Genomic DNA, 27,364 nt, shown 5'->3' with positions numbered 1-27,364 from the left:
CATTGAAAAAAATATATCGCTCACTCCTCTCAACAAGGTCACATGTAAAAAATCGTCTATTTTCAGTTGTGCATGTTTTCGGAATGCTCAAAAAATGTACTATATCCCAGCAAAAGTAGCATCTTTTTAACTTAATATTTACCCGCTACAGGGCAGGAAGTGTTGATTTTGCATTTTGAAGAAAAGGTATTGTTTAATTATTTTTTAAATAACTAAATATTTTTCAAATAGAGAAAAACATTCAGATTTTCCCTAAAAAGATCTGTTGCACGGTTAAAAGTTCAATAAGTGGCTTGATATTTATTTTTAATACATTTTATTATATTCTAAAACATAAAAAACGATCTCTTGAAAAATCAAGTTTTTTGACATATGACGTTGTTGAAAGGAGTGAGCGATATGTTAAATATTTTTGAACGCTTACCTTTATGGGCCTTGCATTAACTAAATTCGTAGTGTTTCCACTGATGTGACATTTATTTTTAGTACATTGTTTTATATTTTTAAACTATGAATATTTACTAACTAACTATTGAATATTTACTAACTAACTAACTAACTAATGAATATTTACTAACTAACTAATATACGTTTAACCTCGGCTCGTAACGCATGTCTGTATTGAAAACTATAGTGCATGTTGGTCTTCGGGTCGACCAAAAATCGCATGTGTTAGACATTTTGTGTAGTTTTGAGTGTGTAAATGGTGCTATGGTGGTGAAGGGTAGTATTGTTTGCATGCTGTGTTAGTGATTGTCCTGACGAAGAGACGGGTACGTCTCGAAACCGGTAGACGTAAAAATCTCGGTGAGTGGTTAAATACTAATTTTATTAACATTTTTGTAAAAAAAAATAAGTATGAATATTTGATATATGACGTTGTTGAAATGAGTGAGCGATATTATATAAACGCAATAATTTATACGGAAACGTTAATACACGGTTTAACAAATTAACGTTTTTTCGAATTCGTGTGATATGAGGTAATTAAAATATTTCATAGATATTTTGTATTTCGATGTCATATTTGTACATATAATTGAGAAGTATAAACACATCATTAAAATCATAAAACTTTTGGAGTAAGTTGAAATAATTTTTAGTCTTCAACCAAGTAGTAACGAGTTGTTATACGTCATATTTCCAATATTACACCAAGACTTGATTTATAACTTTCTAAAAGCTCTGTAGGGTAGATGTACCGTTAATGGGCATCTAATAAACTGTCTTTTTACTCTACAAAAAAATTGAGGTTGTTTTTCTGAACTTTTTACACTCTTCCAAAATTACACCTATAACATTAAAACACCATTAAAAATAATGAGAATGAAAACCATAAAACGAGACAAATAAGTTATTCAAATGGATTTTTGGATTTAAAGCAAAGATGATGCTTATTTCATTGCCTGGTTTAAGAAACACATAGCTCAAATTTTGTGTTTGTTAATTTATAAAGAGAATGTGGTTGGTAATAAAAGCAGAGGAAGATCGAGGAAAACTTGGCACGGTCAAACATTTCAAATACTTGAAAGTGGTCAGGTCAAGAGTTGAAATAATCGGCATGTTTGTAAGAGAAGATGTTTGAATGTGGAAGAGGCGAAGATTGCGTGCAAAGACAGATTGGTTTAGTGCCCTACTCCCTCTGCCTATCCCTGCGGGAAAGCAGCGTGATGGTTAGGTAGTTAGTTAACTTCCATATTTTTCTTCGCCTATGTTGAGATGTCAATATAAATAACTCATAAGTACCTACAATTGTATAGCTACATAAGGACCGTCAATCCATTTATTTAATATTCACATTTGTTTGAAAATGCCATAACTGTGTAAAAAATGCTAAACATAAGGCGAAACAATTGTCACTTTATTAATTTGTAGGTGTTTGTTTTTTTTTCATTTTAATAAAATGCAACAAAAAATGTGCGTTTGATTTAAAAATCAATATATAAATCATAAGTTGTGAAACACCTATTTTTTAAAAAAGGTTCAGATATTTTTCTCTGATGGTCCTCATTTTATTTTAAATTAAATCAAAGTGGCATGTCCGAAATAGGTGCGTCTACCCTGCCGATTCTCTGGAGCATTATATTTCCCATACTTTATCCTTTATAAGTAAGGCTTCTCTGCTATTTACTTTTGAAATCAAACTGATATCCGACAGTAAGATTGATCGTGTTCGTTATGGCGTCGAACTTTCCTCTTGTTATCGCGATAACAACAATAACAATAACATGTTATACATTAATTTGTTTCGATCATAAGTTAGTCCAATAGACAATCTTAACTTTGAGCTTCATTGTTTTCGATAATTTTCTCACAGTATATTAAATTTCTCTCTGTTTTTCGTACCAAAATTTTACTCAAATAAAAATAGACAAACTTGGATGGTTCAATTAACGTAACACAACTTTAGGTGAATTAAAAAAAAATATGTGAAAAACTAACTAACAAACTAACAGACAGAGGTGGACAGAGGTAATAGAATACTACACCAATCTTTCTGCACACAATCTTCGCCTCTTCCACATTCGAACATCTTTTCATACATAAACGCCGATTATTCCGATTCTTGACGTGACCTCTTTCAAACATTTAAATACTTGCCAAGTGTTTCTCGGTCTTTTTTTGCTTCTGTTACCAACAACATTCGCCTAATAAATTTGTTTGATTAACCTTTTTCACTCATTTGATTCACATGCCCAAACTATCTCAACACAGCTTTGTTAATTTTATCGATAATGCCTATCTCGGCCTTATATTCTTTCCTTATATCACCATTCCAACATCTATCATACAACGTTTGCCGCACATTCGTCTGATGGAACGCATAACTTAAGTGTCTATTGAAAAACAATATTTTGGGGATATTTTTTAAATTCACCTCAGTGCAGGTTTCCAATTGTGTCGTAGAGAGTAGAACAAAGATTGGAATTTCTCCCCTATTTTCCCCTCCTTACTCACTTCAAAGGACCTTTCAAGTCCTCAGATTCCGTTCTCATTTGAATATTTCTCCGAGGACGAAATGGATATTAAAATTTATTCATTTATTTTACCCAAAACAACACGCCAATAACAAACTGTATCATTTGACTAACTAAATGTATTTAAAAGGTTTAATCACGATTTATTTCTTATAATTGGCAAAAGCGCAATGCCAAGACTTTTTCTAAACTCACGTGCTTATTAGACTAATAGAAGCCTTAAAAATTTGAATGGCTCCTTTGAAAGGTTTATTTTTCTCAGTTACAAAATAACTGACTAATAAATCAAGAAAAATATGAGCTTTTAATTAAAATTTTACGTAAATAAGTAAATGGATAGGTAAAAACTTACCACAGTTTCATAAAATCTATCGTGGCACATATATCGATATTTCAGTGGATAGTGTTAAAATGTATATTCGTCTTTTAACATTTTGGTCACCCTTGCAGGGGCATCTAGGTGTAAAATGAGGGCGCAAGCAACAGAAATTTGGTAAAAAGTTGTCGAAAACCAATTTCACAACATTTGAAAAATTCCAAAGAAAAAGTCCATCCACATTTTTTTAATGATTATTTTGTGACTTGTAAAAGTGCTCTTATTTTTGTTATATCAAGTATTTTGGGTATATACAAATATTACATTCTAGAGCTTTAATATATAATAGTAAAAATACTTACAGCATTTCTACATACGTTTAGTTCTTTCCCATATGGCACTTGTCGTAACGATTAAACAATTTCTCATCATAAAATTATTAAATAATAATAAAAATAATGATAATAAATTTTTATTCCGGCTTGACTAAGTGGTGGGTGCAATACTTAGTCAGCCATATATGTTTCACATTATTTTTTTTATAAAATGAAATAAAAATTGCAATAACAAACAAATAACAAACAAAGAAAAGAAACGGCGAATGAAAAAATAAAAAGTAAAGTAGTTTTTTGGAGAGATGTAGTAGATGAAGATCAGCTCGCTGGCTAGTTAATGCTAGTCAACGCTATGTCAGTCAGATGCAGTACCCTGTGCACCATCTGGATGTGGGTAGGGCTCAGAGAAGAAGTAAAAAACGAAAGAAGAAGAAACAAATATTATTGTATATTCTCAGAATAATTATATGATAAATGATATGCGAATCTTGTAATAATTATATGGAAATATGGTCATTTCGACAATTATGCATAGAATGGTCAAAGGAATAATAAGGGTTATTATGACGATTATAGTATTGTTATATTTGGTGTTTTGTAATTATACTAATTTCCTAGACTCCTTACTAATTAGCAGGCAATTTAGAGCATTATTGTTGTAATTACAATAAGGGTAAGGGATGGAATTGGACACAACTGAAAATAAAACATGATTAAAATTTAATATATATATTTTTTAATGAAACATACCCACGAGTATAAAAAGAATAGTGTGTATGTATTTATTCATTTAATCTATTGGAAAGTAATTTATTTATTTATTTTTAATTTTAAAATTTAAATCATTAATTTACTCAATATTCAATTTGGGGTAATACGTATTCATGTTTTTTATTTATTTAAGTGTTTGATAATAATGGTTCATGCATCGAAACACTTCTTACAACATATTTTGATAAATACAGGTACTAACCAAGTAAAAATGAATTAAATATCCCATATGTTTTTAATGTTCTATTAATATTAAATTTACCTTTGAGGGTCAACATCAAAAATACTCTTTTAAAACTTAGCTGCCTCAAAAATTGAGAATAAGTATTTTTTTACAAAGGAAATATTGCATGACTCGTGATGGAAATGAAAGTAAAATTATAAATATTATATAAAAATTAAAGGCTTGTTGAAAACAACTTCTGATTTTTTAAATGTAAACATTATGCCAACAGATAAAAATACAAAGAGAAACGTTAGAACATTAAAATTAACAAACCAATTTTGAAACAAATGGAAATGTTTAATTGATTTGATTTAATCGTGTTATACCACGAAATCAATGTCCAATAAATAAATAATATAAAGTGTAAATAAAAACGCTTGTTTTTTTTACCACATGAGTATTATATTTATATATTTTTAACCATTTTCGAAAGCTACACATGCTTCTATCTACGGGTTTCAATATAAACTAAATAAAAAAAAACATTTGTGTAAGTTTTTGGTAAAGGAAGGGTAATTAACTATGAGTATTTCAATGTTTTAGAATTTAGTACATAAACCCTGATGATAACAAGGATCTTATCGAAACCGGTTGAATAAAGTGTACCAATAAAAAGTGGTTAAAACAAAGTTTTTTAATTTTATAAAGTTTATAAAATGTGCCACAAAGTATCTGCGACAAACATTCAAGAAAAAAATCATTCTTTTCATTTACAATTTGATCACGTCTTAGTGAATGCCTAAAAAATTTTCAAACCCTTATCCGCACCCCAATGGTGCATAGGGCACAGCATTATATAAACACAGTGTTATCTTGATCGTTAACACACGAAAGAAAGGTGATCAGCCCTACGCTTCAGGTACCAGTCCAGGGTAATATTGAATAAATATTAGACTGAAAAAATCACTTAAATTTATTTGACCTCCCTTCGGAATCGAACCCGGGACCTCCAGAACGGTAGCCCAGCGTGCTGTCCATTACATTACGGAGGCGGACTAAAATAATAAAATAACAAAAAAATAATAAATATATTTTTTTGGGTACATATTTTTTTTTATTAACAAAATAAATAAATAAAGACGAGCCAGGACATTGACCGACCTCAATACGCAAGGATTACAAGATGTAAGGACTCTCAATCACAACTCAAATTGCAGGATGCATCTTCAGTCGCGAGTAGTGTTCCTTGATTGGCCCATTTACCGAATCATGGTTGCACTATCAATACAATAAGTCACTTGCACTCTCCGCGTGGACATGCTATAATTTATACCATAAAAGGATGTTGCAATCTTTCTCGTAAAGGGTGATTGGATCAAACGTAATATTCATTGAAAACATTTCAATGAATCATCATTGTTGATTTACAACATTTTGAGTGTGTCCAAATACTTGTTCACAAATCTGGATTATCTCCAATTACAGGAATTATTTTCATATTATTTTTTGACATCTCATCAAGATGAAGAAAAATATTGAATTGGTGAATGTTACACGTGTGTAAAGTGATCAATTTAACCAGCCTATGACGGTCGTCAGCCCCGTAAATGCCCAGACTTTCATATTCTTCTTCATCTTTGATGAAATGTCAAAAAAAAATAATTGTTGATAGTCAGCATTGATATCTATTTATTTTTATTTATTTGAAGCTTTATTTTATTTATTTTTTACTTTTTTACTTGGGTTAATAGCAGCAACATATTTTAAACAAAACATTAAAAGAATATTCACTAAACAAGACAATTATAGTTAACCACAGAAACATATAGGTTAGTACAAAATATTTAGTGTAGATCTAGCAAATGAACACATATTTCTAAGAGAAAATGTGCATGTGTAAAGTGTGTAAGAGTAATTTCAACAAATTTGACGTTCAAATAATCCAATTTGATAATTTGAACGTCAAATTTGATGTAAAAGGCATCTATGTAATTTGGTTTTTAAAACGTTCAATTTGAAGCAAACAACCTGTACCATCGATAAAATATTATTAGAATATCTTTAACTGGCTCAACGATTTCCTACTTTGAACACATAACCTTGGTTTTGTCAGATTTTTTTGGCAGTATGAAACAAGGACATATTTACAATGAATGGGAAAGAAAGTAGATAATATAATACTCGGGATATCGCTGAGTGTTTGCTAGAAATATGATTTCAAGTGTATTTTGTCTACTATGTGTTCTAATAATACAGGGTGTTAGTCTGACCTGTCAAGAAATTTTTAATAAAAACACATCCGATTCGAAGAACCAAATGGTAAATATATACGTTGTATGTTATTTTAAAAACACACATTTTCATAAAAAATAACCATGATATTGATTTTCATAAATAATTGACGGATTAAGAAAGAGAAAAATTAGCGATGTGTAAAAAATAAAGCAGTACAAATAATGTTAATACAAAACAAATACGTATAAAAAAATATAAGTAATAAAGAAAATTACATACTTAATATAATTTCATTCAAATAAACGATTAGATAAATTACAAGTTTTTAAATATAAAAATTTTAGATTATAATTTACACAAAAAATATAAGTAAAATGTTTAAAAAAAAAATTAATATAATAATGAAATAATATTTAGTTTGCCATTTCACAAAAAATCTATTGATGCAAAAGGCTATAAAGATGACACAGAAAAAAAAATATATATACAAGCAATTTTCAGTCAGCCTCGAAATAGAAATAAATTAACGAAACTTACATATTTAACCTTGCAGATATTTTTTTAGGTAGTCATTATCAATATTTGATAATCTCCTTACAAGGAAAAACAACCAGTACTTAAATATGTAAATTGAGCACAATCACTAATTCCGAATGATTTGTATGAATAACAATTCAATATGAGAATACAATACTGTTATGTAATAAAAAAATCACCAAAGTATTGAAAAATATCTCGCCAACGCAAACAATGTTAAATTTTTATTTTTATAAACGATGAACTGATATTTTTAAATAAGAAATATTGGTCAATAAATGATTTTGAATAATTCACGTTTTTGAAAAAAACAATAATATTTAACTATGTTTATTATTATTAATGTATTTTTTTTCTTCTTCTTCCAACCCTTATTGGCATCTCCAATAGTAGATAGAGCACCGCATTGCATATGAACAGTGTTATCTTTGATAACTACACGAAGGATTAGTGATCAGTCCTGCACTTCAGATAACATTTAATAATATTGAAGTGAAAAATCACCACTATTTATTTTGACTCTCCCTGGGAATCGAACCAAGGATCTCAAGCACAATAACCAAACGAGCTGACCAATACACTATCGTTACGGACATTATCTTTTTCTTTAGTTTTCTGTCCTCTACTGCTGGATATAGGCCTCTTATGTATCCTTCCATTTTTTTCAGTCTGTTGCTGCTTGCAAATAATCTCTACCCCCCACAGTGGCTATGTCGTCGGAAAACCTTTTTATAGGTCTTCTGATACTTTTTTTATTAGAACCCAGGATCTTTATCTCTAAATGGGTCCACCTTGTTAAGAATGAGGGGACATAATAGAGAATAGGAAATGTACTTTAAATAAGTTAGTATAATTTGTAAGTCGGTTAGCTTTACACAGTTAGTAGCACAGCATACATAGTGGATATACAAGAAAGGCCCTTACGAGATGTCGATAAAGTTGATTTTGTTTTGACCGCCTCTCGGCTGTTTACTAAGGGATGAGACTGGGTAGTGGTTGGAGGAAGGGGTAACGGGGCGAAGTGGGACCGAGAAGGGGTAGGAAGGCAGTGGACAGCGCTAAGGGTGGAAGGTACATAGTGCCACATGGTTGGCAGATAAAATGTTGCGTTATACAAAACTAACAACTTTTGATAAGACTTTTTGACAAGTAGACATTTTTTATCACGTGAAAGTCTGGCATATAATTCATTAGGTTTCCAGAGGAAAAACAATTGAAAATGTTGCATCGGAGAACAATGGAGATGTCTAAAAATATTTCATTTTCTTCTTCTTAGACCTTGCAGTATGTTTTTAAGTAGGATTATCCTCCCGTGATGTCAATTCCCAGCTGTCAATCCATCTCTTTAGTCGTTTACCTTGGGTTTGGCCGTGCAGTGTAATGTGAGGGGAGTCTGAATGGTTCCATTTTCCTCACACGCTCATACCATTGTCCTCTTTGTAAAATTATGATTAAAAATTTCCAACTTCATTTAATTATGATTCTCGTTCAATAGATAATTATAGATGACAACGTTATTAAAAAGGGAATGTGGAGGTGTGGGCATTTACTTGGCTCACGACTTATCATTGGCTGGTTTAAATTTATTTCCATCTATCCAGATTTAAATGTTAAATGTATTCAAAGTGACAAATACTTTCCAATACAAACATAAGGGTAGATGTCTTTTGTTCAAATTTTTAAATTCTGTAATTATAGTAGTGACTTTTAGCTATGCATATGAGATTCTTTTCTCGAATTATTTCATTTACTGAAAAATTAAAAACATTGTTTTTTCTTATCGAAAATATTTTAAATGTTTATTTTTTTCACAGACATTTATCAATAAAATCTATTTAAATTCGCACTTAGTAAGGTAAATTATAGTATTGGTGAACGAAATTTCGAGACACTCAAAATATTTATAATTCTATTGCCTTTATAGTCAGCTAATGTACGTTCAGGGTTAAACTCTTCTTCATATAAACTAGCCCATATAATCTAGAGATCGGCACCACGTTTATCTCTATGTTCCTCGAAAATAGAGTCAAAATAGATTTCAAAAAAGATTCTAGCTACATCAAAACAATCGCTAATTTTCTTGTTTCAAAGTCGATACATTTCCTCATACTTATTTTTGATTATTTAAAATTATCATGTCTATGGTCTCAATCTTGTGGATTGGTTTGCAGCAACAAATGACTCTTCCTTCGCCGTTCCGGGCTTTTATGCACCACCCTCTTCAGCTCCTTATATGTAAATTAAATTATCCTTATAATTAAATCATAAACGGGCATAAACGAGAATCTTTCAAAATAGTTAAAATATTAATATTTCCTATCTTCTCTTAACGGTTGTCCTGAGATGTCACTCAAATCATGAAGTCCCATTGAGCAGTTTGACTGCTAAACTTGTCACGCAGAGGATACGAAGTGTACCATTGAATAAATGAATAAGCCATTATGTATATCATGTTTGATACGTGGGAATTAGTTCGTGGCAGCCCTTGGTAACGCGATAAACCCTGTTTGCCGGGAAATCAGTAAGACAATGTATGAACAAACACTTATCTGGTATCTGTATACAATACATTATGTACACACGCGCACATAGATCTCATGGCGAAACGCTGTACTCGCAATAATTCGCGATATCATTTATATAAGTTATATTATTTCGTTAAGAATATATTGTAACAGTAATACACACACATATATGTATTATATATATATATATATATATATATATATATATATATATATATATATATATATATATATATATATATAAATATATATATATATATACATATATATTTGTATATATATATATATATATATATATATATATATATATATATATATATATATATATATAAATATATATATATATATATATATATATATATATATATATATATATATATTTATATATATATACATACATATATATATATATATATATATATATATATATATATATATATATATATATATATATATATATATATATATATATATATAATATATATAATATATATATATATATATATATATATATATATATATATATATATATATATATATATATATATATATATACACATATATATATATATATATATATATATATATATATATATATATATATATATATATATATATATATATATATATATATATATAATATGTACGTAAACAATTGCTTTGGTTTTGCAAAGTGAAAAATGTTTATGTGAAATTAAATAATTTTTGTGTTTTATTGTGAAACATAAATTAGAATCCTGAAATATGTATGAAAAATTGAAAGTGGCACTCAAAAAACTGATCTAATACGTAAATGTATGGGAAATTCATAAAAGCGTAAATATCTCGAAAACGAAGGCACTTTTATAGTGTTTATAAAAGTGATATTACAAAAAGTGCACATTGAATGATAAGGAGAGTGTTTATGACCATACCACAAAGGTATTAATGCTTTTAATGTACAAAATATATTGTTATTCTATTTTGATTTAAGATTTATGATCCATTGGTGTACTTTATAATTATGGTTAAAGTTGATGAAATAGTTTAAAATACATTCAATAGATGGCATTAATGTAAAATGTGAAAAACACGAAATGTAAATATTTGTGATAAAAATAATGTATGCACTTTATAAAAATATGTATGAAGAAATCTGATCTGATTACTATCATTTTAGTGCATTATTTGTTGATTTGCCATTAATGTTGTGGAATGACATGCTAATTATTAAAAATTAAACACTTGTGTTAGACCACAAAAACTAATCGTGTCAAATAAAACTCAATTAGTGGTATGAAACAAGTGTTTCATTTTAATTTTAATACTATACATAATGTTGGTCCATATATTTGATACCGCTTATCTCGAGATCTACATGTCCTAACGACTCCAGATGGATACATGTTTATCCTGGCTGTAAGCGGGTCTCTGTAAATTTTTAATACGGTAGGTGGCGCTGGAGTCGAAATATAAAAAAAAATAAAAAAAAAACATAAATTTTCTGAAACCAATAGGTCAAATAATACAAATTTTTCAACATATGCAAGTCTGACCCTAATACAGGTTCTAACATAGAAATGTCTTTGGGATAGGTAGTGCTGTTACCATATTTTACATTCTACCATCAAAATTTTAACTCAAAAAATTATTAATTATTATTTAATTTAACATAATTATTTTAAACTGAAAAAACGCCAATGCGGGACAACGTCAGCTGGATAAGCAAGTATTGGATAAAAGTATAAATCGATATGTCTTAGTATTAAGTAATGGAAAGGAAGAAATAAGACAATTTTAATTTTCTTATTACGTTTATTAAAATAAATAAGTTAAATTTTAATATTTTTATAAAACTACATTAAGATAAGTACGATAAAATTATATGATAAAACATATGAAAAATGTTTTTTTGTTGTTGTTATTATCCCATATTACATATAATGTAATTTAATGCTTATCTCATAAATATGAATATTAAACTTAATTAAGATGATGATAATTATTATTTTTATCTCATATATTACGAACATTAAGTAAAATTGTTTGTAAGTGAATGTTTTTTTTTGTTTCTTAATATATAAATATATTTTCAGAATAAAATACTTTATCACTAGACGAAATAATTTTATCATTTTACGAGTTATTTATTGTTTCGGCATTAACTTTGTGGTAAGACATGTTACAATGATTAAATAAAACACTTGTTTTTTACCACTTGAGTTTTATTATAGACTACATATTTCAGAAGTTAAACTTTCATCATTCAGGTCTGTATAATAATAGTTATTATACAAACCTGAATGATGGAAGTTTAACTTCTTAAACATGTAGTCTATAATAAAACTCAAGTAGTAAAAAACAAGTGTTTTATTTATGAAAAGCAGTAATTAAAAAATGTGTAATTTTTTTATGAAAGAAAATTACAAGTAATTATTGCTTTATAACTATATAAGCGCATTTATCACTAACCCATTTTTTAATAAATTTTAGCATAAATATTTTGTAAGTATTTAAAAAATAATAATGTTACGGTTTTCGGAAAAGCTTTTATATTGAACGTTAGTTTTGTTAAATATAAATACATAAGTAAAATTAAAGAAAAGTTTTATTGTTTTTTAGAAATAACACCTTATCACATTTGACACTTATAACTAATGTTAGTGATAATTGACTTAAAAATATTTATAGTTGGTATTGTTTGTTTCAGAGCAGTTAAATTTACAAAAAAAAAATTACCTTGAAAAGCATTACACTTCAAAAGAATGTCCCTCATAATTATTTACTATTGTACTCTTAATCTCCAAGTTACATAAATGGATTTATTGGCTTCAATTATCATTGTGATTAATTTGTTTTATTTCATGTTTTGGCGTAAGAAGAGACATTAATTTTGTTCGATTTTAAAATACTTTACCGAAAATATCATTAAGAATAATTGTGTTTAAAGAAATTTCGCATGAGGATCTTAATAAATCTTCAGCAATTGAATTCTGAAAATCAAATAGAGCCTTACTGATAGTTTTTAATAAATTTGATTTTATGATTGAATATTATCGTTGTAGAGTATTTTAAAACTATGTACTTATATAAACATTACGTGACATATACCAATTATATAAAGACAATATATGTACTTATATATAAACTATTTATGTCCAAAAAAAAATGTTAATCAGGAAGTAAGGGATGTTTCGTATTTTTGTCATTGCCTGAAAATTTCATAGTGGTAAATTTGGATTTTCAGAGTTAAATTGTTGTCACCAATATTTCATCGTTGACACTCACAATATCTTTATGCGTTGATTTGTTTATTACTTATTAAAACGTAAAGTGAAATTTTCCGTAGTTTAATTACTTTTTTCGTTAAAAATCTAAGGGAACATAAAATATTAATTAATTAAATTTTTAAACATTTTATTTACTATATTCGAGTATGTACGCACACACACTATGTATGTGTGTGTGTGCATATATAAAATAACATTTAAAAAATATTGCAATTTTTTTTAATGGGCTTAGGATTTTTTTAGCGTTTTTTTATCATTTTGATGTTCTGTGAATGGAGTATAAAAAAATATATGAAAAGAATATTTAAAATATAAAATGTTAAATAAAAAAAAGCTAAATGACATCAATCGATAATTCGACCATTCCTTCAAATATTTCTATAAACCCCAAAATAAAACTTAACAGTTAAAGCATTCAGACATATATATTTAAAATATATATAATATATATATATTTTTTGAATGTTTCAGATCCAAGAAAAAAAATTGATTGATAATATTAATAATTTAAAACTTTTTTTGTTGGACAGAATTAAGGAAATAAAAAATATTTTAAATTTAAACTATTACGTAAAATGTTTCATTTTTAGCCTGTCATTTATGTGAAACACACTATGTAAACATATATTTTACAAATATTTTTTTTTTGTAAATCAAGTTTTCAATTGATAATTTTTTGGTCAAAGGAGATATTGGATATCCAACCACATTTTTTTGTGTCTGAAAGTTTTTTCTTTATCCTGCCATAGCTAGGGACGTCTTCCTGACTCTGGTGTCCCTTTCCGGAGTCGTTCTAGGAGACATCAAGTCGGGACACTTGGAGATGTCCGGCAGTCGGTTGTCCTTGCATCTCTTCAACCATCCGGCCCAGAACTTGAATCCTTCCTGCTCGAATATCTTTTTGGCACAAACGGAATCGTCTGTGATGTCATCATCGAGAAAACCTACAAATATAAAAAAAGAGATGTTAAAAAAACAATTAAAATAACTCCTCTAATTGGAAAAAATCCAGATTTTGTGAACAAGTATTTGGACCCAATCAAAATATTGTAAAAAAATCTAATAAATTATATAAATTATTATTATATAAATTATTTGATATTGCTTCTAAAATTCTATTTAAAAAAAATGGGTATGATGGTTAAAAATGGGTAAAATGGGTTTTTTTTGTTTATAAATAAAAATAATATATATATATATATATATATATACATATATATATATATATATATATATATATATATATATATATATATATATATATATATATATATATATATATATATATATATATATATATATATATATATATATATATATATATATATATATATATATATATATATATATATATATATATATATATATATATATATATATATATATATATATATATATATATATATATATATATATATATATATATATATATATATATATATATATATATATATATATATATATATATATAAATATATATATATATATATATATATATATATATATATATATATATATATATATATATATATATATATAACAAAATTTTTGTAAAAATATCCATAAGTTTTTTAAGCCGTATCTTATTTCAAATTTGTTGGCCCGAGGTTAACATGTATTAGATATTAGAAATAAGTTAAAAATTATAAAAAGACCAAATTAAAAGTTCTGTAAAAATGAAATATAAATATACTAGTATATTTTATTTCTTTGGCGTAATGTCTTCTTCTTTTAATCTTTATCCGCACCGCACGATTGGTGAATGTTACCAGTATGTAAAGTGATAATTTAAACCAGTCTATGACGGTATTAATCCCCGTAAATGCCCAGACTTTCATATTCTTCTTCATCTATCTTGAGATGTTAAAAAAATAATTCAAAATATAACCGCTGATGAATGATATAATCGCTTTCATTCAAGCGTTTAAACGGTACATTAGGGATTAATGTAAATTTCAAACGGTGACAAATTATTCTATGTGATTTCACCAATTCACTCTACTAAACGCCAATTAATTTCTAAATATGTTTAATAAGAAATTCTTCACAATAAATACATATACTTTTACAAGTGTTGATAGCCTTTCTGACACGAAAAACTTTTCAACTTTTGATAAGGGTATAATACAAAATTGAAAACGTCCCGGGGTGCAAAATACTAAATTTGTGAACTTCTACAACTTATGTAAAATTGGAAATTAATCCTCGAAGAAACTAAGAAAATTATTACTTTATCATTTTAACATTTTTTTTTTCAAAAATAACCATAAGCCTTACAAATTGTTTTACATGAAAAGTGCGGATTAAAAGTATTCAAAAAAGTATTAAGCGTATTTTTGAATAATTTTACCACGAATATGCTTAATTTATAGTTTTGTGCATATGGAACAAGTGAGAGAAGAAACAACTTCACTTCTTTATTCTTAACCCTTATCCGCACCCTAATGGTGCATAGGGCACTGCATCATATAAAAGCAGAGCTACCCTAATCGTTAATACAAAAAGGAAAAGTGCCAGTCCTGGGTAATAATTAATAAATATTAGAGTGAAAATTCACTTATATTTATTTAACTCCCCCTGGGAATTGAACTCAGGACCTCCACAACGGTCGCTGAGCGTGCTGACCATTACACTACGGAGGCGAACGATGAAAGAACAGTTAAACAAATTTACGATGTAAACAAAGTTAGAAATAGAAGAAGAGGAAGATCGAAAAAAAATACTTGGTAAATTATTTCAAATAATTGAAAGGCGGAATAATTGGTGTGTCCAAGTATGACATGCATGAAAGTGGAAGTGGCGAAGATAGTTTGCAAAGATAAATTAGTGTGGCGTTTTATTCTCTCAGCCTACCCCTGCGGGAAGCAGCGTGACGATTAGTTAGTTTTTTTTCTGTTTTATTTATTGTATTGTATAAATCATTGGAGTTGTATGTTTATTTCAAAATAATAAATATTACTTACTTTCACAACTCATATTGCATTCTCCTCCTTTCTTCCCTTCTTTACACCATTTTTTGCTATTTATCTGGAAAATAAATCTGAATTAAATAAAACAAAAAAAAATACAGGGAAAATTTAAATTTCACCGTTTTCATGAAGTTTTTTCAAGTTCTTTTTTTACAAATATGTTAATAATATTAGTTTATAACCACTCACCGAGATTTTTATGTCTACCGGTTTCGAGACGTACCCATCTCTTCGTCAGGACAATCACTACCACGGCATGCAAACAATACCAACCTTTACCACCATAGCACCATTTACACACTCAAAACTACACAAAATATCTAACACGTGCGATTTTTGGTCGACCCGAAGACTAACACGCACTAAAGGTTTCAGCAACATAAATATAAGTTGATTCGTTAATCTGTTTAATTCTAGTGCATGTTTAACCTCGGCTCGTAACGCATGCCTGTTGCTGAAACCTTTAGTGCATGTTGGTCTTCGGGTCGACCAAAAATAGCATGTGTTAAACATTTCGTGTAGTTTTGAGTGTGTAAATATAAATGGTGCTATGGTGGTGAAGGGTGGTATTGTTTGCATGCTGTGGTAGTGATTGTCTTGACGAAGAGACGGGTACGTCTCGAAACCGGTAGATATAAAAATCTCGGTGAGTGATTAAATACTAATATTATTAACATTTTTGTAAAAAAATAAATAAGTAAAAATGACTAACCACAAAGTAAATGCTTTAAATATTAATAACATTGAGAATAAAAAAGGATTATTAACTAATGCTTAGTGAATACCTGAAACAGTCCATAACTAGAGCTTCCGTTTGATTTCTTCGTCACTTTGGATGTATTTTTCTCGCTTTCTTTTTCAATCAGGCACACCCCTAGAATGAAAAAGTTTATTTTTTTAAACATGTTAAAATAAGATCTAGTATTTTTGAAAAAAAGAGAAATGATTTTTAAAACAGCATCTTCTTTTTAACTGATTCCTATTCATTTATTTTTCTACAACGTTTTGAGTGTGTCCAAATACTTGTTCACAAAATTTGGATTATCTCCAATTACATTAGTTATTTTCATATTATTTTTTGACATCTCATCAAAGATGAAGAAGAATATGGAAGTCTGGGCATTTACGGGGCTGACAACCGTCATAAGCTGGTTTTAGTTATATAATCCAGGATTTAGACCTCACATACTAATAAAAGAGTTTCTGGTTAATAAAAAGCTTCTTTTCATCTCACCAATAGATGTCTCTAGTGAAGTTCTAGTGATTCAAGAATAATGTTTCAAAATTGGTTAATATATATATAGAACTTCCAAGAATTTGAGTAGTGTGGTTGTCAATAATGGGTAGAATTGGTGAATGTTGCACGTGTGTAAAGTTATCACTTAAATGCCCAGACTTCCATATTCTTATTCATCTTTGATGAGATGTCAAAAAATAAAACATTTATTTTCCTTTGCTCCATATATTTAATTCTTCTTTTACCTCTTCGAATGAAAAACGTTTACTTTTAAAAGTTATTAATATTATCGTAATATGAAAAGTAGTTTACTTTTTTAAACATGTTATAATAAGGTCTTTCATAAATGAAAAAAAAACGTTTTCTTCTTTACCCATACCATTCCGTTCTTTTACCTTCACTCCACATATTTGTTCGTTCTCTTACCTCCGCCGGTAACAAATTTAAAATGTTTATAGCTTTATATTGAAATGTTCTTCTTTCATATTTACTGTCCACTCTTGGGGCCATCAACCCTTCCTTGTGGCTGAAATAGTTTTTAATGAAATTCATGCACAATACGTATGAAAATATGGAATATTCCACGTATGAAAGTGACACAACGTATGACTGAATTAATTCAAGGTGATAAATAAATAATTTCATTGATTGATTCGGCAGTCACTGTGTGGTAAATATCTATCCATTTTTAATAAATGTTTTACTAAGTAAATACCACTATTCCTTAAAATCTACGGTGTTTTATACGGTGTTTGAAAATGATGCGGAATGCATCGAAACACGTGTCACAGTAGATTTTAAGAAAAAGTGGTATTTACTAAGTGAAATATTAATTAAAAATGAAAAATAAATAAATGAAAAATAAATTAGATCAAGTGCAGTACCATATGAATCATCTGGGTGCAGAGAGTAGATAAAAATATTAAATAAAATAATTATGTAACATTTTTTTCTTTTACCGCAAACGCGATTCATGTATAATTAAAATGATTCAATCATTTTGAAGATTATTTGACCGCTATCTGTGGTTTTTGCTCACCTATTGCAAAATGAAATTGAAATATTAATTTGAGTATTATTGTTTTTTTATTATTTAATTTTGACGTCCGAATAACGCATCAAAATGTTTTGAAATCAACTGTGGCAATTATCGATTTTAAATGTTGTATGTGTGTTACACACACACACACACACACACACACACATATGTATATGTAAACATATGAATTAATTTATAACATTTTGAGTGTGTCCAAATACTTTTTCACAAAATCTGGATTATCTCCAATTACAGGAGTTATTTTCATTTTATTTATTGACAAATATAAGAGTTTCTGCTTAGTAAAAAGCTTCTTTACATCTCACCAATAGATGTCTCTAGTGAAGTTCTAGTGACTCAAGAACAAGGTTTCTAAATTGGTTCATATATAGAGAACTTCCAAAAATTTAAGTGGTGTAGTAGTCAATAATAGGTAGAATTGGTGAATGTTATACGTCTGTAAAGTGATCACTTAAACCAGCTTATGAGGGTCGTCAGCCCAGTAAATGCCCAGACTTCTATATTCTTCTTCATCTCTGATGAGATGTCAAAAAATAATATAAATCAATTAATTCATTCACAATATACTGCGAGATCAAATTTTTGTCCACAATGCTGCACTTATTCAACTCGAGAGATATTTATATCAATATTTATCTTATCAAAGATAAAGAGATCTGTTGGGATGGAATAGAAAATCTGAGTTAAAGAACTGTCATTGTCTGATTTCAGTGATCACTGAATGTGAATTTAAAATAAGTATGGATTACAAAATTATTTTGGTAAAAAAATTATCTTATTAACTTATTAACAGAAATAAAAATAATTTTGGGCTTAGGAAAATATTTTCTTGAGTCTCCTTAAGACAAAACTGTCAATAATTTTAATTAATAAAAAAAAATAATTAAATCGATACATCATTAAAATAAATTAAATTAAATCTTTTGAGTGTTTTGTATTTTCTAGAGTGTAAATATATGAGATACTTTTTCAAAATCGGTAAAAATGTTTATTAATCGTTTAGAATTATAAAAAAAATGCTTTAACGAGTAATCTTTATCTACATCAAAGACGTTTATCATCGTCATTAAGGATTGTCAGTTTTCATAATTAATGTGTTTAAACATTGTCATTTTTCAAAGTATACAAAAAATAGAAAAACTTTGTAATCTATAATCCATGTAAAAATTTAAATGCCATCGTTATTTAAATCGTTCTTTTATAAATTTAAAACACAATCTGTAAAAACATACGAAAGTAAATATACAAAAGTACAAATTATAAATACAATTCTTTAATACGGAAGTTGACTAACGAAATTGTAAAGATTTATTTTAATAGCAGCTGTTTCTGAAAAAGTTTAAGCCGCTTGTCCTAGTACTCACAAGATATATATTGGTTTATAATTCTCAGCAATAAAAATGCAATATTCGTTAATACTCTTTTGCAATATGGGGCCAGTTTTTCAAATATATTTTCCATGAAAATGAATAAAAGAAAAATGTAAAAATTTATCTTCATGTATGTAAATAATAAAGTAAATTTTCGTTTGTTAATATCCTAAATCATTAAGTTATTCAAGGAAACATTTTTTTTACACTATAATGCAATCATAATTTTAAAAAAAGTAATATAATAATATTTTAATTAATATTAGTAAAAATAATAAGAATAATAATTTTAATTCAATGGCAGCGCCATCTGTTAACAATGACAACAACTCACATATTACTAAAAAAAAATTATGGCGGTCACTAGTCCAATAAAGTAAAAGTAATAATAATAAATAATAATAAAACCCTTATTCGCACCCCAATGATGCATAGGGCACTGCGTCATATAAACGCAGTGTTATCTTGATCGTTTACACATGAAGGAAAGGTGATCAGCCCTCCGCTTCACGTACCAGTCCAGGGTAATAATATTGAATAAATATTACAGTGAAAAAATCACTTATATTTATTTTACCCTCCTTGGGAATCGAACCCGGGACCTCCAGAACGGTAGCCGAGCGTGCTGACCATTACACTACGGAGGCGGACAGTAAAAGTGGAAAATGAAAATAATTGTTTGATTATATATTTGAAAAGGCATTAATTTTATATTCGCCAAAGGGTATTATTTATAAATATCACAATTTATTTTATTTTCGGTTATTGAAATATGACTCGAGCTTTTTTATTCCTTAAAATATATTTTAATCAACGCAATCATAGGTGCGTGAACATTGTTTTTGGCTGTTTTTAATATACCAATTTAAATCTGTAATTTGCTTATTTACTGTTATGTATTTAAGCAAAAAACCAATTATTAAACCAGACTTTACTAAATTTATCTTTTGTATTTGTTTATTGTTATTTATATCGCTGGATTATCCAGCGTTGATTTTGTATTTTTTTATCCTAAAGCAAATAAACGAAGTAATTTTCAGGCTTGTGTACTGAGATAAAAAAGATAATTATATTGACTATCTTGCTCTCCAGAAAACAATTTGTCTACAGAAATACAGAAGTGAAATAAACTATTAATGAATGGAAAATCAGCATAAAAATATATAATACGGATTCTTCATCAATATTAAAATATTGAAATATAAAAATATTTTTATTTGAAATATTATAGTAAAGGAAAATCAATAAAAACTTGGAATGAAAAAGTATAATTTTTTTTTGAAAGCGGTCGAGTCAGATGTCGGAATAATCAGCGGGTATGTATGACGAGTTTTATTAATGTGGAAGAGGCGAAGATGGTTTGCAAAGACAGATTACTGTGAAATTCTATTCTCTCTGCCTACCCATACGGGAAATAGCGTAATGGTTAGTTATTTAGTTTTCATTAAAAAGGAAAAATATGTTATTATAAATAACAACAATTTAACTTGATAATATGTTTCTGAAAAAAAATTCATTTCATATTAGTATTTTATTTTTTAAATAAAATGCATGTACGTAAAATGTTATTTGTTTTTTTTTTAATAAATCGACTCATTTTTTAATCATCGTAAACACATCTTTTAATATATGATGCAAAAACATAGTACGTCAAAAGATACTAGTTTTGAATGGGCAAAAAATACGATCGTCTTTACATTCTGAGTAATCAATTGTATAATATTATTTATGCCTTGATTAATTCCTTGTGCGCGGTATCATAAATCATTTTGTCGTTGGTAAATATACAGGTTTTTATAATAATGATAATAATAATAACAAAATTAAAATAGAATTAGGATGTTACCGCGCAGAAGTTGGGTATGCGTTCAAATTAAATTATATTTTCCGTGAAAATATCATACTACAAGCATGCATCCATATTTTTTTAAATTTACATATTTTTTGCTTGGTAAATACCACTACTTCTTAAAAATTATTGTGACACGTGCTTTGATGTATCTTGCATCATTTTCAAACACCGTATGTGAATCTAAAATTTTAAAGTTATGTCCTTGGGACGTTGAAGGATGAAGACCTATGAGCTGTTTCATATTTTTATTTATTTATTTATTTTATTTATTACATTTTATCAGTAGGAATATGGACAATAGGGGCTTTTTAAAAAATCTGTCTCATCCTTTGTTTTATAAGAACTTTAAAACGTCATAGTCAATTAACAATTTTTTGAAGTAATATTAAAAACTTTGAAATGAACATTACATAGATACCTACCACTTACATAGATGTGTAGTATTGAAACTTACGATAAAATAACGATATGATCTATTTTAAGTTTTAGTTTTGAACGTACAGTTCTCTCTGCCCATTTCTCCAATATAAAAGATTGCTTCAACTAACGAAATTCGTAATTATATCCAAATTCGCAAAATTCTTCAAAGTCAAATAAAATTGTGATTTGATAAATGGGAGAACTGACACTATGTATCTGTCTTTATAACGTATATCTTTAAAATAAACAATTGATTGATTGATTCAGCAGCCACTTTGTGTTAATATATATCTATATTTATGTTATTATATTTCACAGTATTGAATTAATTAATTGAATTTAAATTTTCCTTAGTACATAAAACCACTATTTCCATGACATGCATTTTGATGCATTCAGCATAATAAGTGTTTGATAATAACGTTGAATGCATCGAAACACGTGTCACAATAGATTGTATAAAATTGTGGTATTCAGAAATAAAATTTTAATAAAGAACATATTCTGAACTTACACATATCGCTCACTCCTTTCAAGAACGTCATAAATCAAAAAACTTGATTTTTCAGGAGAACTTTTTTAACGTTTAAAAATATAATATAATGTATTAAAAATAAATATCAAGCCACTTACTGAACTTTTAACTGTGCAACAGATCTTTTTAGGTAAAACCTGAAGGTTTTTTCTCCATTTGAAAAATATTTAGTTTATTTAAAAAAATAATTAAACAATACCTTTTCTTCAAAATGCAAAAACAACACTTTTTACCCTGTAGCGGGTAAATATTAACTTAAAAATATGCCTCTTTTGCTGGGATGTAGTATATTTTCTGGGCATTCCGAAAATATGCACAACTGAAAATTGACGATTTTTGATTTATGACGTTCTTGAAAGGAGTGAGCGATATGTAGGTTGGTGCATAGTTACGCTTAACATATGTAACTTGCCATTCTCAAGTATTTCAAATACTCGAAAGTAGTCGGGTACTCGAAATAATCGATGGGCATGGGGAGATGCACGAATGTTGAAAAGGAGAAGATTTTTTGCGAAAACATATTGATGTGGCGTTCTTATCTCTCTGCACATCCCTACGGAGAAGTAGCGTAATGGTCAGCAATTGTTTAGCAAATCTATAAAATGTATATAAATATGTTTTTATTTTGAAATAATTATGCATGAATAATAAATAATAAACCCTTATCCGCACCCCAATGCTGCATAGGGCACTGCGTCATATAAACGCAGTGTTATCTTGATCGTTTACACATGAAGGAAAGGTGATCAGCCATCCGCTTCAGATACCAGTCCAGGGTAATATTGAATAAATATGACAGTGGAAAAATCAAAATCAAATATGCATGAATACCAGGATAAATTATTTTGTATATTAAAAGCGTGGTTGACTATTTGGCATGGTTATAATATAACACATGGTCAGGAGTCGAAATAATTGGCGGATATGTCTTGAGAGATACATGAATGTGGAAGAGGCGAAGAATGTTTGCAAATACAGAGTGGTGTGGCGTTCTATTTACGCTGTCTACCCCTGTGGAGAAGCGGCGTGTAGTTGGTTGGTTAGTTCTCAATGATAAGGAGAGTATTTTGTATATTGTAAGCATTGTTAATTTTGTGGTATGATAATATAACACTATTCTTATCATTCATCGTCCACTTTTTATAATACCACTTTAAACACTACTTCGTGACTATTTACTTCGTGATTCAATTGTCTTCCATCTCCTACCTTCAAATTTTAGTTTTGTATAAATTTCAATTTAAATTTAGTCTACATTTGTTCTGATGATGGAATGATTATTTAGAATACAGGTAGTCCCGAAGTAGTGTTTTTAAAGTGGTATTACACAAAGTGAACGATGAATGATAAGGAGAGAGTTAGTTAGTTAGTTAGTTATGAATGATAAGGAGAGTGTTGCGCTCAAAAATGTTGAGAAAAAAAGTTTTGCTCACAGTTGCTGATGTAGGTCTTGGGGAAGTTCATCTTCACGAGATCCTTGGCCAGCTCGCACTTGGTCTTGTAGACCCTGCAGTGGGCCAGTTGGCCCACCGCGAGCACGACCAGCAGCGCGATGGCGCTCCAGCGACGCGCGGCCATGGCTAGCGATGCGCCGGCTACAGGTCGACAGCGATTGGCAGGGCGACTGGGTACTGGGCACTGTGTATCGCGTGCGAGCGCGCGACGCAGTATGGGTGTTATTGTTTCGCGTCTAGTGTCTAGTACCACGCCGCGCCGGTGGAAGGTTGTTTGTTTTGATACTCAGAGACGATCAAAATCGACCTTGATTTACCTGGCATAAATAAACGATTTAAATGGATAGTAAAATCTTTCCAATATTGAGTATAAATGTATTTATATTTTTTATCAAACATGCGTACTGAGACGTGTACCAGTTATACCATATATTGGATTATAACACAATGCGATATTCACCTCGTGTTATTCATATTTTAGTGATATCCTTAAAGTGTTAATATTTGATTGATATAAATGAAAAATTAAATATAATTTTTTGACATTTTATCAATTTATTTACAACATGTCAATAAATTAACTGGTCAAATTATAAGCTAAAATCATAAAAATGTAACAAAAACATTTGCAACACTCAAGATTGATCATGGTACACAGCATGCTTCTGACAGCTATTGTCACTTCGCGTTTTTATTGTTTTCGATTGCATTGTTGTTTTTATATTCTTTTTAGATTTATAATATTTCAATCGAATCTCAAACATTTTGAATCGATTGACATATTAATAAACAGCACGATGTTATTTTATTTTACAAAAATTAATAAATTTTTAGCCAACTTTTGAGTTATTATCCGTAAATACGGGAAGCAGATTGATGGAATAAGGTACCTGAAATATCTCTGTTTTTCGTTAAACAATGTTAATATTATTGTACTGCAACATAAATTCAGGAAATTAAAATTTTCCTTTCATATTAGTATCAAAAAACTAATAAATTATTTAATACCTGAACTTCCCCGATCCCATGAATATGTATGGAAGAATTAACAAACCATGTTTTTCCAATCACAACAAAACGAACGTAACTTCAAAACATTTTAAGCGTGTCCAGTTCCTTGTTCACAAATCTGGGTTCCTACACTTAGAAATTGTTTATGTGATACTTCAACATAGATAAAGAAGAATATTGACGTGAGTATTAACTGGGTTACGACCTGGCATAGACTTGTTTGAGTGATCACTCTATATACGTGTAACATTTACCATTCTACCCATGATTGATGACTACAGTACTAAAATTTCGGAAGTTGTATTTATGTTTCAATTTACACATATTGTCACATTTTATTTCTTGTCACCATCTATGGTTGAGAAGAGTAAGTTTTTTTTTCAAAAGAGAGCCTTATGAAATGCTTGTAAGATTTTTCTCGAATCATTTTACATTGAGGTCAAATATATTAATATTTTTAAATTCAACTTAAATTTTGAGCATTTTGAAAAATTAAACGCTTGTCTCAGACTACTAATTAAGTTGAAAACATTTGTAGTTTTTGAAACTAGTCATGTTAAATCAAATTAAATTAAATTAAGTCATAATTTTTTTTTTACAAAAATAAAAAAATATAGTTTATGGTTTGAATTTTAGTAATGTACGATTTATTAATTGATTTATTCGATAAAGCATTTAAAAGGTTACAAAAACTACCTATACTTTATAGAATTTGTAACAATAAAGAAAAAAAGTTGCAATGTTCTTCTTGTGAAATATTTCACTATGCGTAGGTATAATTCATTACTCATGTATGATTTTGTTAGTATTAATGCTAATCCGAGGCGTACGGCTATACAAAAGTGGTTTTTAATGATGTTAGTGTTATCAGAGCATGTACATTTAAATATCATTTTAGTTTTGTATGTTATACACACCCGCAAAATTCCCACATACACATATATCCATGAACTCGTAACTCAGAGAATCATAATAATATTTTTAAATACTATTTTTTTGTATAAAGCCCAGTCTGTATAACAGAAATTGCTAAATTGCATTAATCAAAATGACATATTTTCTTCTATAATCATAGAAGGGTTTCATTAAATAATAATAAAACCCTCATCCGCACCCCAATGGTGCAAAAGGCACTGTGTCATATAAACGCAGTGTTATCTTGATCGTTTACACATGAAGGAAAGGTGATTAGCCCTTCGCTTCAGGTACCAGGCCATGGTAATATTGAATAAATATTACAGTGAAAAAATCACTTATATTTATTTTACCCCCCTTGGGAATCGAACCCGAGACCTCCAGAACGGTAACCGAGCGTGCTGACCATTACACTACGGAGGCGGACAAAGGGAAGGGTTTCATTAGCTTTCTTAATTTATAATAACGAAAATGTAACCTGCGTCGTTCTAAATTTTGTCTGTTTTCAGCTAAAGGCTAAAAATGATTAACCAAAATTTCCGTAATTTAATTTTATACAAGTTAACTTAATTTCACATTTTAAAAATTATCAGTTTAATTTCGGTAATGTCTGTCATAAGTCTGATGATGTCAGTAACGATAAAATCCAATCAGTTTATAAGAAAGATGACCACTGTGTCTTTAAATCTATATTGAAACGTGTTTCGATGTATTCCACATCTTTTTCAAACACATATGAATGATGAGAAATGCATAGAAACACGTGTCACAATGGATTTTAAGAAAAAATGGTATTTACCAAGTAAAACTTTTAAAAATTAAAAATGGATTACCACAACGTGACTGCCGAATTAATTCATGAAAAATTAAATGAAATACAGTTCTTCCAGGAAAAGTCTTGTTTTTCATATTTTTCCATAACAACAGCTTTATAGTTTATTTCCACTTTTATTTGACCAGTGACCGGTTTTTGTCTTTACTGACAGCACCAGTCTAATAAAAAATCGTATTTGTGAAAAAGATAAAAAAAGTACATACTATGATTGATATTGTAGTATACGTCACACTTTGTAATGTACCTTTATTACACTTTTGATTGATTTAACGCATTGGTTACGATGAAGTTAGTTAAAGAAATATAATTTGATACGGACGATATAAGATCGCATCGAAAGAATGATGACAGAAAATAATCAATTTTTGTATCAAAGTGACACCTATCTGCTGCATAACAAAGCAAACATGACAAAAAAATTGACTTTTTTGAGTCGTGTTTTTTGTATATGAAGTTCAAGTGCAATAAATGTGAAAATAAAACGTGCATCCGATCTCTATTTCTATTTCTCATATGGGTCATGGGATTAAGGTTAACAAGACTGGAACACGAATAATAAAGATATGAAAAATAT

The 27,364-nt window shown here is 28.6% G+C and overlaps 2 protein-coding genes across 3 annotated transcripts in view; one reads left to right on the top strand and one right to left on the bottom strand.

Annotated features, from left to right (window-relative positions):
• Positions 1-27,364, top strand: part of Lrt (Leucine-rich tendon-specific protein) — a 137,918-nt gene that overhangs the window by 67,312 nt on the left and 43,242 nt on the right. The window lies entirely within an intron of this gene.
• LOC148306852 (lysozyme-like) lies at positions 13,390-24,246 on the bottom strand. Its single transcript, XM_088264282.1, has 4 exons — positions 24,009-24,246; positions 16,887-16,975; positions 16,096-16,159; positions 13,390-14,076 (listed from the first exon to the last, which is right to left on the bottom strand). The coding sequence occupies exons 1-4, from the start codon at positions 24,151-24,153 to the stop codon at positions 13,868-13,870; spliced, it is 507 nt and encodes a 168-aa protein (XP_088120408.1). The 5' UTR covers positions 24,154-24,246; the 3' UTR covers positions 13,390-13,867.

Source organism: Brachycentrus maculatus, unplaced genomic scaffold (assembly GCF_059751285.1).
Source record: "Brachycentrus maculatus isolate JH-2025_06_01 unplaced genomic scaffold, ASM5975128v1 h1tg000222l, whole genome shotgun sequence".
NCBI classification, from domain to species: domain Eukaryota; kingdom Metazoa; phylum Arthropoda; class Insecta; order Trichoptera; family Brachycentridae; genus Brachycentrus; species Brachycentrus maculatus.
Note: the sequence above shows the minus strand (reverse complement) of the source record. Positions and strands in the feature narration are given on the sequence as shown.